This window comes from Phacochoerus africanus, chromosome 5 (genome assembly GCF_016906955.1).
Source record: "Phacochoerus africanus isolate WHEZ1 chromosome 5, ROS_Pafr_v1, whole genome shotgun sequence".
Classification (NCBI taxonomy): domain Eukaryota; kingdom Metazoa; phylum Chordata; class Mammalia; order Artiodactyla; family Suidae; genus Phacochoerus; species Phacochoerus africanus.
In genome coordinates, this window is record NC_062548.1 from 111,174,712 (window position 1) to 111,189,690 (window position 14,979).

The following is a 14,979-nucleotide window of genomic DNA, read 5'->3' on the forward strand; positions in this document are numbered from 1 at the left end:
AACAATTTGTGTGACGACCCTGTCCTTAAAGAGTTCTCATTTTGTTCAGAATAGCACTCCTTAATGCTAAGAAGAAAACATGTTCCCATAAATAAAACACAAGCTCATTCACCAAAAACGGACCTGCATGGCAAATGGGAGGTAAACATGGTGTTAAGAGAAGATACACTTAACCTGCCACCGAGGTAGAGAAATTCTCGTTCCCAAGACTCACTTTCATTCGAACACCTTTCTCTGTATGCAAAGCTGAGTTCCTACCTTTTCCATGTACCTTTAAAAATCACACTCACTGGAGTTCCCGTCGTGGCTCAGTGGTTAACAAATCTGACTAGGAACCATGAGGTTGTGGGTTTGATCCCTGGCCTTGCTCAGTGGGTTAAGGATCTGGCATTGCTGTGAGCTGTGGTGTAGGTTGCAGACACAGCTTGGATCCCGCATTGCTGTGGCTCTGGCGTAGGCCGGCAGCTATGGCTCCAATTCGACCCCTAGCCTGGGAACCTCCATATGCCGTGAGAGCGGCCCAAGAAATGGCAAAAAGATAAATAAATAAATAAATTATTACTCCAAAACCTTTACAACACCCCCCACCTCAAAAAAAAAGAATGTTTTAACTCACAACTCCACCATAATCAAACAATCTTTACTATTCCCTTCCAACCTTGATTCCCTTAATCCTCACTACTGCTTTGGTTAATGCTTACAATAAATCTTTGCCGTAGAGCCTAATCACCCACATCAAGTATTTTTAAGTGACTTGATGTGTACACATAACATGTAAAACCTCAAGAAAAGGGGAAAAAGACATTATTTAGAATTCTCGCTATGGCACAGTGGGATAAGAATCCAACCACAGCGGCTCAGCTCACTCAAGAGGTGCGGATTCAATCCCTGGCTTGACACAGTGGGTTCAAGGATCCAGTGTTGCCACAGCTGTGGTGTAGGTTGCAGCTGCAGCCTGAATTCAACCCCTGGCCCAGGAACGTCCACATGCCACAGGTGTGGCCATTAAAAAAAAGAGAGAGAGACATTATTATCCAAGGGCTTTCTGCCAATTGTGCAGGAAAAGGAGAGTGATTTGAAGCAATGCTTCCAAGAGAGCACTTAAGATGCTCCTGAGCTGGAGGCAAGATTAACATGACTCACTGAGAATGTATCTGCTGGGAGAGTCCTGCTGAAGGCTTCGGCTTGAGGGTCAAGGTCATCTGGGCCATGGGACTGACTCTTGGTAGAGCGTCGGCCTTCTTAGATGAAGTGTGTTTTGCTGTTTGCTCAGGAGGGACCCAGGAAGAAGCGGCCACAGGACTCTGTCCTCCAAAAACTGGTGATGAGGTGTCCTGGGCAGCTGTTGTCTCACAGGCTTTGCCCTTGGTCCCTGGTTTACACACACACAGTTGAGGTCGGAGACACATCCCTCCATTCTGGCATGGTGGAACACAGCTTGCTGTGGAAAGACAAGAGACACACACTTTGAAGAAAAGCATTGTAGACGTTCTTAATTCTTCTAAAAGCTTCCCAGTAGCATCAGGCTGTTCCCCAACAAAATAGAATAAGGACAATGTTTACGATGATGACGATACTGACAGCTAACATTTATTAACAGCTTCCTAAATGCCAGGCATTGTTCTAACAGATATTGACAAATTTAACCCCTGAACAACTGGTTTAAGTAGATATTTCATTTTGTCCTCTTTATGGAAGAAGAAACAAAAGTCACACACTCATTAGTAAACAGAAGAGCTGGGATTTGAATTCAAGTGAACTGGCTCCAAAGGCATCATTCTTAAGCATGCTACTACAGCTGCCCCTCAGAAATGCATCAGAAACACAGGGGGGGGGGGAAACTTAAGAAAGTACCCCACCCTTTCTAAGTTGAGTTCTGTGGCTTAAGTTTAAATTTTAGGTATCTAAACAAGACTTGGCAAAAAACAAAAGCCCAGTCCCAAACCCCAAACAAAAGGTGTTACAGCCTTCATCTTGCATAAGCTATCAGAGCTTGAAATGACTATTTCAGAAATTTAGTCCAACTTGCTTTTTTTTTTTAAGAGAAGAACCAAGGATAGAAAGGTTGACAGTCACCTAAGATACACTTTCATGTGTGTGTGTGTATATATATGTATGTATGTATATATTTTAAAAGCCAGTGCACCATACACCATCCCTAATCTTATACCAAAAGGCGACCAAACAGAAACAGCCTCTTTATCTCCTCTTTGCTAGGATGTGCGTACTTTGAATCACCAGACTTGTGGCCAAGCAGTTTTAAAGTTATGGGTCACAGGAAAGGTAAATGGATTTTATCATAGGCGAGGTCTCCTAGGAATTTAGATGTTACTGACTTAATTTTTATTAATGTCATAGACCTATGGACATGATTCCTTCATTCCCTTCTTTTTTGTCCAAATACATTTATTTATGCCAACCTTGTGCAATCTAGCTTTGACTTAAACTCTTGGTCCTCAGGCAGATCGCAATACTAAATCCCCCACAAAATTCAATGTAAGATGCAGTCCACAAACAATTACAAAATAGATCAGGGATATGAACCAGAGGGGGCTCAGTAATGGAAGAGCCAAATGACCAAGACCCAAAAGCCCGGAAACCTACTGATTTTCTATAAAAAAGATACTTTTCCTATCTTCCTACAACACAATTCCTATTAGGTATAATAAATAATGATAAGAAATGGCTGTCAAGTGTCAGAATACTAGGCGGACAATGTTTCTAAAAGTTCGGAAGAATTCTTGCGGGGGGGGGCGGCAGGGGGAATAGAAAAGAAAAATGAAGCCAGCTCCCAAGGTGACCTTGGGGTAAGTTACTTTAGCTTGGCTTCTGCACCTGTACAAGTCTAGGGGCAGGAGGCGGGCAGTAGCTGCTTATTCTAAAACAGTCCCCAAGGGCTCTTTCCATATTAGGCTTCTAGAATTCAAAGTCAAAAGCCACGCACTTCTAGAGTTCAAGATTCTAATTTATCAGCGTTTTCCTGGCCGACTGATGATCATCAGGTCCCTACTCAGCCACGGTTATTTATGGAATGTCGCAGGAATGGAAATGGGCTCCACCCAGGGAGAACAGAAGTGGCCACGGGCGAGGACTGGACAGGGCTTTCAAAACTGAGCCTCTGCCAGAGATCAACCCCCCCAGGCACTTTTCATGTATACATTCTCTTCATGCTTTCAATTAGAAACACGTTTCAGTTGAACATCTGAGAATGATTTCCGCTTCTGCTCCCTCCCAAGGTGTACTGCAAATCTACCAGGAAGGCTGCACAGCGTGGCTTACAAAAGCTGGTACCTAGATGGAGGCCAAGCACTGAACTCTCCCTCAGACCATGGAGAATATACGACAAGGAACTGTCTTGAGGATGACATGCATGGGTTAAAAGCATAAAAGAAGAGCGATTCCTTTTAACGCTTCAAGTTTTACATGTGGTAAGGTGAGGGGGCAGGGAAAGAAAAAAAGAAAAAGAACTTAAAACTCACACAAAAAAAGAAACGTTCTTTAATAATTGTACGACTATCTACAATGCCACCCTTTCACAGTAAATTACAAACAGACAATAAGGAGAATGGTTAGACAATTTTCTCTTCCACCTTCCTCATTTGAGCTCTGGCAGCAGCCTCCTGGAGCATGAAGATAGGAGGGGCTGACTTCGACTGGGAAAGGGAGGAGTGGAGTACAGATTCCCTAATTGCAAAGACAAGCCCCCCTCCATGAAAAGCAAAACTCACATCCTACAACCACTGTTTATCAAGCCATTTTTCCTATGATATTTGGACCTCGTGCAAGAGCAGGTCCCACGTGTCACTTCTCAAAGTGTGGTGCCTGGACCAGCAGCAGCAGCATCTGGAACCACTTTAGAAATGCACATGCTCAGGCTGCCCCTGGCCTGCTCAATCCAAAGCTAGAGCCCCACAATCTGACTGCCCTCCGGGTGGGTCCGATGTACACTCAAGTTTGAGAATCACTGACATGCAGTGTTTGGAAACTGGCAGTCTTCCACTAACACCTTCTTTTGAGAATTGACATTTTTATCACTGCCAGTTTGGGGTTTTCACATTTCAATAGCTTTTATGTTACTGAATTCTTGCCATGATAGATGCTTTGTTTTATGTTGCCCTTCTGTTTTGAATGTTATTTATTTTGCGGCCACGCCCATGGCACGTGGAAGTTCCCAGAGGCCAGGGATCGAATCTACACCACATCAGTGAACCGAGCTGCTGCAGTGACAAGGCTGGGACAAGGCTGGATCCTTAACCTGCTGCACCACAAGGGCACTCCCCGTGTTTTTAAAAATTAAAAATCGTTTTCCACGTGACCATGCAAGAGAATGATGGGTCCTTTCCAAAAGTATATATTGGTCACCATCTGCTTCACGACCAATTGTAAAAACTGGTAGGCATGCAAGAGAAAACTGTTATTCTTTTTTTAAGTCGAAGTATAGTTGACTTAAAATATTATATTAGTTTCAGGCGTAGAGCACCGTTATTCCGTATTTTTACAGATTACGTGCCATTAAGAGTTATTAAAGATAATGGCTATAATTTCCTGGGCTATATGTTACATCCTTGCTGCGTATCTATTTCATACATATCAGTTTGTATCTGGTAAATCTCTACCCCTGATGTGTCTCTTTCCTCGTCCCTCTCCCCTTTGGTAACCACTTGTTTGTTTTCTGTGACTCAATTTCTGAAGAAAACTGTTATTCTAAACCGAAGTGTTGAACTACATGGAAAATAGTCTAAGGGTTACAGAAGTTCTTTAAAAATGTCTTCCGCCAGTGGATTCTGCATTTGCATGGCCAGCTGTGGTTCAGCACAAGTAAACACTACATCAAGATCTTATCGATGGGCTGGGGGGCGTGGGGTGTGTTCTCAGGCTTTGCAGCACATTAGAATCACCTGGGGAGCTTCTACAACCTCTCAAAACCCAGGCCGACCTCCAGGCTGACTGAATAAGAATCTCCAGGGGAAGGGGCTCATGCATCAGTTTTGGTTTTTGATTTTTTAACTCTCTAGGTGCTTGCAGTGTGCGGCCAAACTTGAGAACCAACAGAAGAGGGAACAAAATCCTACCAGACTGGCTGACAGACTAGTCTCCCACCAAAGTAGCTCTGATTTTTTTTCTCCCTCATTTAAAAATTTTCAACACAGCTTCCCACAAGATACCTTCGAGACCCTCTACAGCTAGACCCCAACCCCACATCCCACCCTCATGGCCCCCGGTCCATCCCTGCAGAAGCTTGCCCCTTCTTGCTTCTGCACACAGGGTGCTCTGTCCTGAAACACAGGCCAGCCCCTCCAGCTCTTGCTGCACCTGCAGCGTATGGAAGTTCCCAGGCTAGGGGTCAAATTGGAGCTACAGCCGCTGGTCTACACCACAGCCACAGCAACTCGGAATCCGAACCTTGTCTGCAACCCACACCACAGCTCGTGGCAATGCCAGATCCTTAACCTGCTGAGCAAGGCCAGTGATCGAACCCGCAACCCCATGGTTCCTAGTCGGATTCGTTTCCACTGAGCCACAACGGGAACTCCCTCCTAATCTTTTATCACCTGAACCTCCTCACCATTTTCATCCTTCACTTCACGTTTCACGTGTACTGTCACACGTATTAATCATCTCTTAACAAAGCTCTCTTATTTGCCAACAAGAATATAAACCATCATATCAGTTAACTGGCTAATACAGGACTTTCTATACCCTAGGATGGGTGCCTGAACCTCAGCCTGGTGGACTGACTGACGTCAAAGCAGAGCCATTCTTTTCCAAAGGATGCTGGGAGTTGAGGACATCTATCAAAGGAAGATACTAAATGGGCTCCTAATCCATTACATAATAATGTCTACACCTCCAGACTTGGTCTGCTAGGTGTTCAGTCGCCAATCCTTCAAAGATGTTTTTAAATCAAAATTAATATTTAAAGACATTCTGCTCATGTATGTGGTCTGTAGCAGCACTTAGTAGTGTGCCTGTGAAACAGTGTCCGAAGCCTAGATCCAATGTGTCCTAGAAGAACTCTGAAGGGTAGGGACCCTCTGAAACAAACTGGTCATGGACTAACAGAAAAAAACATCACAATGGAAATGTGACAAGGTACTAAACTTCCAATACGAAATGCACTAAGGGAATTAGCCTAAAAAGTTCAAGTGCAATAGAAAAAAAAAGTTTCTGGGAGGTTCCCATTGTGGTCCAGTGGTTAGCGCACCTGACTGGCATCCAGGAGGACAAGGGTTCGCTCCCTGGCCTTGCTCAGTGGGTTAAGGATCCGGCATTGCCGTAAGCTGTGGTGTAGGTTGCAGATGCGGCTTGCATCTGGCGTTGCTGTGGCTCTGGGTAGGCCAGCGGCTACACCTCCACTTCGACCCCTAGCCTGGGAACCTCCATATGCTGCGAGTGCAGCCCTAAAAAGACAAAAAAAAAAAGAAAGAAAGAAAGAAAGAAAGAAAGAAAAAGGAAAAGAAAAGAAAAAAAGTTTCCAAGGGATGCTAAGTCTGTGAAAAGGCACTAGAAGTTGGGGGGAGGGCACAATTCATTAAGTAAATAATCCAATAAAAGGACTTCTTCTCAAGATAGGCACCATGAATTAACCTTCTACGCCCTTCCCCACTCCAAACACAGCACAATACTCTTAAAGGTTTTGTGTGTGTGTGTGTGTGTGTGTGTGTGGTTAAAGAAATGTATTTCCACAAGTGGCCATGATGGAATAACTGTTACCAGGCAAGGCTTTGTTGACATAAAGAGCTACAAAGCTGGATGAAAGATATAAAACACCTGTTGTCAGGTACTGGCAAACAGGCAAGAGAGGACTTGCAAAGGGAATCAAAGGTGAGCCCCAGGATCACACCAACTGCCTGCAGGAGGCACTGTGGACCACAGCACAAGGAGAGAGAGCACCAGGGCATGATGGAAGCTGAGTGGCTAGAATCTGCAAGCCAGGGTGTTGGAGAGGAGACACCTGCAGAGGGTCCCCAGCGACCTCACCAGATACTGAGCTGCAAAGACTGGCATCCAGGAGGACGAGGGAGCCAAACTACCCAGGCCCTAGAAGCTGCCAATTCCCACTCCTGACCTGCCAGAGCCAGGACATTCAGTAGAGACCCCAGAACTAAACTCTTAAGCGTAAAATCTCAACATCAAAATCAGGCAAGAATCATACACAAAAGAAAACTCATACAAAATCACAATTTAAAGTATAGATGCACAAGTCCTAAATAAAATATTAGTAAATCAAATACAACAGTATTTCCCAAACTAAAACGAAGCCAAATTAATTCTAGAAATTCAAGGATGGTTTTAATGTCACCAAATCTGTCCATGGAATCCCCCATATTAAAATGTTAAATGAAGACCTATCTTGATGAATCCAGAAATGTTTCCAATAAAATTCATCATTTATTCACAATAACAAAAACTGTTAGCCAACTAGGAATACAAAGGGATTTCCTTGTTCTGGTAAACAGTACCTACAGCAAATCCCACAACAAAAAGTGCAACAAAACCTACAGCAAATATTACAAGGAAACTGTAGGAGCATTCCTGTCAAAGCTGGAAACAAAGCTAAATGCCCACAATAACCTGTAGAGTCAATGTTATATTGAAAGTCCCAGCTAACACAGCAAAACAAGAGAAAAGAAATAAAAGGACTGGAGTTCCTGTCGTGGTGCAGTGGTTAACGAATCCGACTAGGAACCATGAGGTTGTGGGTTCAATCCCTGCCCTTGCTCTGTGGGTTAATGATCCGGCGTTGCTGTGACCTGTAGTCTAGGTCGTAGATGCGGCTCAGATCCCAAGCTGCTGTGGCTGTGCTGTAGGCTGGCAGCTACAGCTCCGATTAGACCCCTAGCCTGGGAACCTCCATATGCCAAGGGAACGGCCCAAGAAATGGCAAAAAGACAAAAAAAAAAGAAAGAAAGAAAAGGACTAAGAATTAGAAATGAAGAAACAAATGCATCATTTTTTCAGTTTACCTAAGTGTCCATGTAGTTAATCCAAAATATTCCACATAACCGATAAGAATGTGGTCCTGGTTCAGAGATAGAAAAAGAGATCAATGAAATTTAACACAAAACTTAGACTCAAATATAAATGACATCTTGCAACATGATGGAGGCAATATAACAAATCTGTAGAAAAACAACAGACTACTTACTAAATGGGGCTGCTAAAGAAATAGCCACCCATCTAAAAGAATCAAAATCAGATCCCTGCCCAACACAAGCATATACATTCCAGATCTTTAAAACTTCCAAGAGAAAATATGACAGAGTATCGTCATGATCTGGAGTAAGGGGAAAATGTGAAACAGTAAGTAGCAATCCAAACTTGACTATATCAAAATTTAAGGCACCATATAAAACACTGAAACAAAGATGAAGAGAGGACACTTGCAACATACTCAACAGAGGATTAGTCACCAGATATATGAAGGAAACCAATAAAAAAGAAAGAAAAAATGGGCAAAAGATATGAATCGGCTGTCACAGATGATGAAATGAGAAATATATGTGAAAAGATACGCAGTCTCTCCAATAATCTGAGAACTGCAAATCAAAATAATATTGAGATGCAATTTCACACTCAAGAGAATGGCAGTAAGTCTGTTATGACCAAGTGTTAGAAAAGCTATAGGGAAATGGGAGCTCTTATATACTGCTCACTGGGGTGTATTTGATCCCTCTCTGGAAAGCAATATGGTGCTATTTAGCAAGGTTATGATACGAAAAGCCTAATACCCTGAAACTTTAAGCAGACATATACAGGAATTACCACTGCACACCAACTATGGTAGAAAGATAGAAGCATTTATAGATGAGTTGATTTAAAGTGTGTGGTATAATATGATTTCACTTATATCTGGAATCTAATATATGGCACAAATGAACCTTTCCACAGAAAAGAAAATCATGGACTTGGAGAACAGACTTGTGGTTGCCAAGAGGGAGGGGGAGGGACTGGGAATTTGGGGTTAATAGAGGCAAACTATTGCTTTTGGAATGGATAAGTAATGGGATCCTGCTGTATAGTACTGGGAACTATGTCTGGTCACTTGTGATGGAGGATAATGTAAGAAAAAAGAATGTATACATGTGTGTGTAACTGGGTCACCTTGCTGTGCAGTAGAAAATTGACAGAACACTGTAAACCAGCTATAATGGAAAAAATAAAAATCATTATAAAAAATTAGAAAATTTAAAATGTGTGGTATATTCATATAATGGACTATTATATAGCAGTTAAAATCATGACCTAGGATCTATATATTGAGCAACATGGATGAATCTTTTGAAAATAACATTGACTGAGGAAAGTAAATAATAGGATGCTACTTTATGATACTGTTCTTTATATGATACTGTAATAACTGACCATGTAATTCTTTAAATACATAAAGCAGAATGCTTTTTATGGATACATATGAAATCAACAAAAGCATAAAAATATGTACTGGATTCACACTAAATTCATGACAGTGATCACCTCAGGGAAGGAAGTGGAACAATTCTAGAAAAGGAAATAGGTCACCTTATTGGAAATTTTTTCTGAAAAAAAAAAATGGGTAGCAAATATGACAACTGGTGGACCTGCATTACCTGTGGATAGTAGATACATAGGTGTTTACTACTGTATCCTTTGTACTTTTCTGTTTAATTTTCAATTTTTCAAAATCAAAACAATTTTTAAAAAACAATCCAACAACAGGTAATTGAGAACTGAAGATAGTTAAAACCTGATCCTTAATCACAGGGTAAAGGGGGTGATAATGGGGATAAGGTTGGTCAAGGTGGCAGAACTATCTACATGACAATAATGAACCCAGTTTGCATATTCTGGGCTTTCAGACCTGGGTGAGCAGGATGGGCAAAAAAAATCCTATTCCATCCCTGGAGTTCCCATTGCAGCTCAGCGGTTACAAACCCGACTAGTATCCATGAGGATGCGGGTTCTATCCCTGGCCACTCGCTCAGTGGGTTAGGGACCCTGTGTTGCTGTGAGCTATGGTGTAGGTCGCAGATGCAGCTCAGATCTGGTGTTGCTGTGGCTGTAGCATAGGCTGGCAGCTGCAGTTCCAATTCGCCCTCTAGCCTGGGAACCTCCATATGCCACAGGTGCAGCCCCAAAAGCAAAGAAAGAAAAAAAAAAAGTCCTATTCCATCCTGGCTGGTCTTCTGAAAACACTCGTTTGAAACAAATCCTCCATTTTTGCCCCAAACAGTAAATACTCTCAGATTTCTCCCACATTCGAATTCTGCTCCAGTTTAACCAGCTGAACTTAACGTTCTTTAAAAGTTCAGTGGCTGTATTTTTAGAATATCCCATGCCCTAAAGCTCAGTCTCTATTGCTTTTAATTCTAAAAAAGCAGCTCTTAGTTATATTTAAAACTCCTCCCAGCCCACACAGCACAAACAGAGTGACTCTCTGCCCCTTGCCTTTCTCTCCAAACAAGTTGCAGCATGTCAACTGCATGTGTCCCAGTGAGAAATGTGAGTCTCGCTGCGTCTTCTGTGATCAGAGACAGCAGGTGAGAAATTGCTCTGCTGTGTGTGTCTTCACAGTAATTCCCAGCTGCCCTCTGAAGTCATTCAATAACACTAAGTGATATCGAATCACAAGAAACATAGCATGAGGTCACACATTTTCGTCTGCTCTCACTCTGTGTGCTCCTGGTACCAAACCCAAATAAGACGCTGCACTTTCATGGCAAATGTCTCTGGGTCAGCTTCCTCCAAAATCCCTAAAGAGCAAAAAAATTAGTATAACATCCCAATGCCTTTTCTACCCAGCCTGGTGGAATAATGAAGAATTCTGGATAGGTGAACCAAGCACCAATACATTTAATAACTCATGGGTTTGGATCCTTATGAACATGTCTATGAAAAACTCCGGGGGAAGGGGGTGTGCTTTCACTGTTCTCTCCCCTCCAAGCCAGGCTCTCTCTCCACTCTTTCTATGCTGTTTGCTTTTCTAATCTGCTCTCAAGTGACAACTTAATCAAGCAGACAGTCAGATGGTTGAGCACAGCCGAAGTTACATGGAATACAAGTCATAAAGGCTGTGTGCAGACTCGTATGGCTTTAGGAGGCGTTTAATGCCTTTATGTCAAGAACTGAGCCCTCATCTGCCTAATTCCCCAAGAGCTGTGTTCTGGAAGGTAGAGGTTCTGGAAGCCTGAGCTCAGCAGGGGTAGCTTATTACCATGTGATTTAATTTAAAATAGGCTGTCAGCTGAGACCAAACACACTCCTCCTGATGCCATCAATAACTGTGAAATCACTCACAGAGTCTAATATAATTAGTCACTTAATGAAAAACCATCAGCAGTTTTCCTGGGTTCTGTTTCTGGTCTTATTACTGCTGTTTTATTAAGATTTTTTTCAAGTCAGTGAAAAAGAAAACAAAGTTAAAGATCTACATTTTAGACCATGTAGATATGTGATTTCAAACAGCAAAAGGAAAGAGAGAAAAACCAGACAATTTTCAGAAAATACTATTATACAAAAAGAATTAATAGAAGTTGTCTTGGAATTCCCGTCGTAGCTCAGTGGTTAACAAATCTGACTAGCATCCATGAGGACGCAGGTTTGATCCCTGGCCTTGCTCAGTGAGTTAAGGATTCGGCGTTGCCGTGAACTGTGGGATAGGTCACAGATGAGGCTCAGATCTGGCATTACTGTGGTTGTGGCCTAAGTCAGCAGCTGCAGCTCCAATCAGACCCCTATCCTATGCTAGGGGAACCTCCATATGCCTCCAGTGAGGCCCTAGAAAGCAAAGAAACCCAAAAAAACAAAAAGGTGTCTTTAACAAAACCAAAATCAAAAAAAATGGGAAAAGGCCAGAAATAGACAAAAGAAAACAGTTAGTAAATAAACCTGATATAATGCCTAAATTAAGTCATCAAGAGAAATGCAAACTAAAACAAGGAGGTACAATATTAAGGCTACTTTTTTTTAAAGACATGTAAGAATATTAATACAAAGTGTCACAAAAGTGGTAGTAAAATGATACAAGCCTTTTAGAAAGCAGTTTAACAATATATTTCAGCTAACAATATGTTTCAGGCTATTTCAGGAGCCTCATTTCTAGAAAACAGTTAAAAAAGGAAATACGCATACATATGTCCAGCTGTCCACAGCAGTGTTATTTATGCCAATGAAAAATGCAAATCAACATGTAGGCTGAGTCAAGTATGGTATTACAGCCCTTCAAAACTAAAATTGCAAAGTGATACTATAATTTTTAAATGTCGATATTATCAATGGGAATAAAAACACAAGGTTATTTTGTTATTCAGTCAGTTGTTCATCAAGCACCTTCTCTAATAATAATATAATTTTGAATGCTAATGCTAGTACATATATGTGATAAACATAAGTTTAGGACAAATCTTGGGTTTTACAGACTAAATTAGTATGCATATACAAAGCATAACTATAAATGATATCTTTATAGTTCATTGGAAGACCAGGTATGTCTAAATAATAAGTCTTTAATTTCTGTTTTCATACCATCATGTCTGTCTTCATTATTCAGATATTGAGCCCCTCCCTCTTGTATGCTAGCACTGTGCCAAGAACTGTGGCTGAAAAGACAGAGAAGACAAATTTCCTGCTCTCGCAGAGATCAGAGTCCAGTAGGGAAGACAGACAGGTATAAAAAAAAAATCACCATATAATTACGTGTTGAAGTAATAAAGGCATAGAAGAAATGAGAAATGAAGGGCCCTGAGTGGGCAGTCAACAAGTTTTTTGTTTTTGTTTTTGCTTGCTTTTTTTTAGGGCCATACCCACAGCATATGGAAGTTCCCAGGCTAGGGGTCAAATCAGAGCTAAAGCCACTGGCCTACACCACAGCCACAGCAATGCTGGATCCTCGACCCACTGAGCAGGGCCAGGGATTGAACCCTCATACCTCATGGATAGTAGTTGGATTCATTTCTGCTGTGCCACAATGGGAACTCCCAGTCGACAAGTATTTTATTTTTATTGCTCAATGAATTTATCACATCTGTAGTTGTATAATAATCATCACAATCCAATTTCACAGGATTTCTATCCCACAACCCAAGCCCATCGCCCCACCTCCTAAACTGTCTCCTCTGGAGACCATAAGTTTTTCAAAGTCTGTGAGTCAGCATCTGTTCTGCAAAGAAGTTCAGTCTGTCCTTTTTTCAGATTCCACATGTCAGTGGAAGCATCTGTTGTTGGTGTCTCATTGTATGGCTGACTTCACTTAGCATAGTAATTTCTAGGTCCATCCAGTTGCAAAACTGCCGTATTTTGGATTATGCCCTAAGAACATTCACGTCATTTGTGTTTTATCATTGCTAATCTAGGAAAGTTTATATTCAATTCTATATTCAAGGCTGCCCACTGTGGTATTACAACCCATATAGTAGTAGAAAATAGAAATAGCCTACCCATGAAACAAGGAAAAGATAAAAATCATGAAATGTGATTAAGATACTGGTATTTCGTTCATTTTAATGGCCAAGTAATATTCCATTGTGTATATGTACCACATCTTCTTGATCCACTCCTCTCGAAAAGTATTTTGAATTATTATATCCAAGGGACCCAAAAGGATACATAGAATTCTTAGAATGGTTTTTTTCCTAAGGAGAGCGAAAATCCTCCCTGCCCAAGCTCACCTACTGATGGAAGCAGGGGGAGATGAAGCTGGATGCTAGAGTCATGCAAGTCAGTTTGAACCCCAGCCCCAGGCCAAGTTTGACCTTTAGTCCCTCACTCAACAAAATCCTAGTAACCAGTTGGCCCACCACTGGGCACCAGGCACACCACACGCCTCATGACTAGAAGCATAGGTAAGAAAACACTACCCCTGCCCCGTGGAACTCCCAGCCCAGCCAGGAGGCCAACAGGAACAGGGATTACAATGACAAGCTTTTCAGAGAAGAATGGTGTGTGGTGGGGGACCCTCCCTAGGGGGTTCAAAACTCTGAGATGGTGAACTTAGGACGGGATCTGAAAGTTGTGAGAAATAAATAACACCCAGGCCTGGGTCCCAGCGTGTGGGGCCAGATGCCAACAGTGAAACCAGCCACAAAGTCAGCAAGAAGCATAATACAAACCCCTCTACTGATTCAGAAATGACATTTCATAAGGTTCAGGGGAACGGGAAGGAAGTACCATATATTTATTCTTCAATATGTGTCCAGAATACACGTGTACAATTTAATGGAACCAGCAGAGACATGACCCTGTAAATCAGGGACAAAACACTGATGCCCATGATCACGGCTGTAACAACGTTGTTCTGGATGTTCACAGGATTTCTGTGAACTCGACACGGGAAGACAGGCATGAGCCAAACCAGCTCCTGCGATGCTGAAACCTCCAGGTGCGGACTGGAAAGCAAAACTGCCATATTTTGGATTATGCCCTAAGAACATTCACGTCGTTTGTGTTTTATCATTGCTAATCTAGGAAAGTTTATATTCAATTCTATATTCAAGGCTGCCCACTGTGGTATTACAACCCATATAGTAGTAGAAAATAGAAATAGCCTACCCATGAAACAAGGAATAGATAAAAATCATGAAATGTGATTACGATACCAAAAACAGTGTTTTAAAAAACATTTTGAATGACATGGAATAATGCTTATGATACAATGCCAAGTTAAAAAAAGAAACCCTCCCACTCTCTGTAGCACTCATGCCAGCCAGCCTTGCGTCTCTGCCTGTCTACTGAATCGGCAGTGTCTACTGAATCTGGCTCCCGATCCCGTGGGCCTGTCCCCTTCTGAACCAAAGACTGGCACTGGATCAGTCCCTCCTCCGGCACCCGCTTCTTGCCTCGGTGGAGACGTCACCCCGCTAGCCTCCTTCTGACCTCTCCGCCAACCTTCTCAGCTCCCCCCTGGCTCCTCTTTCCTTCCTGAATGTTGAAATTTCCCAGGGCCTGCTTGGTCCTTGGACCCTTCTGATGATGATCTCATTCAGTCGTGTGGCTTTGATTTCC

At 42.2% G+C, this 14,979-nt stretch overlaps 1 protein-coding gene across 6 annotated transcripts in view; it reads right to left on the reverse strand.

Moving 5' to 3' along the window:
- LTBP1 (latent transforming growth factor beta binding protein 1) overlaps nucleotides 1–14,979 on the reverse strand; it is a 420,392-nt gene that overhangs the window by 370,694 nt on the left and 34,719 nt on the right. For all 6 annotated transcript variants that reach the window (XM_047782305.1, XM_047782306.1, XM_047782304.1 and 3 more), the window contains exon 3: nucleotides 1,144–1,441. In XM_047782305.1, coding sequence (XP_047638261.1) covers nucleotides 1,144–1,441 — 298 coding nt within the window. The remainder of the gene's footprint in view (nucleotides 1–1,143; nucleotides 1,442–14,979) is intronic.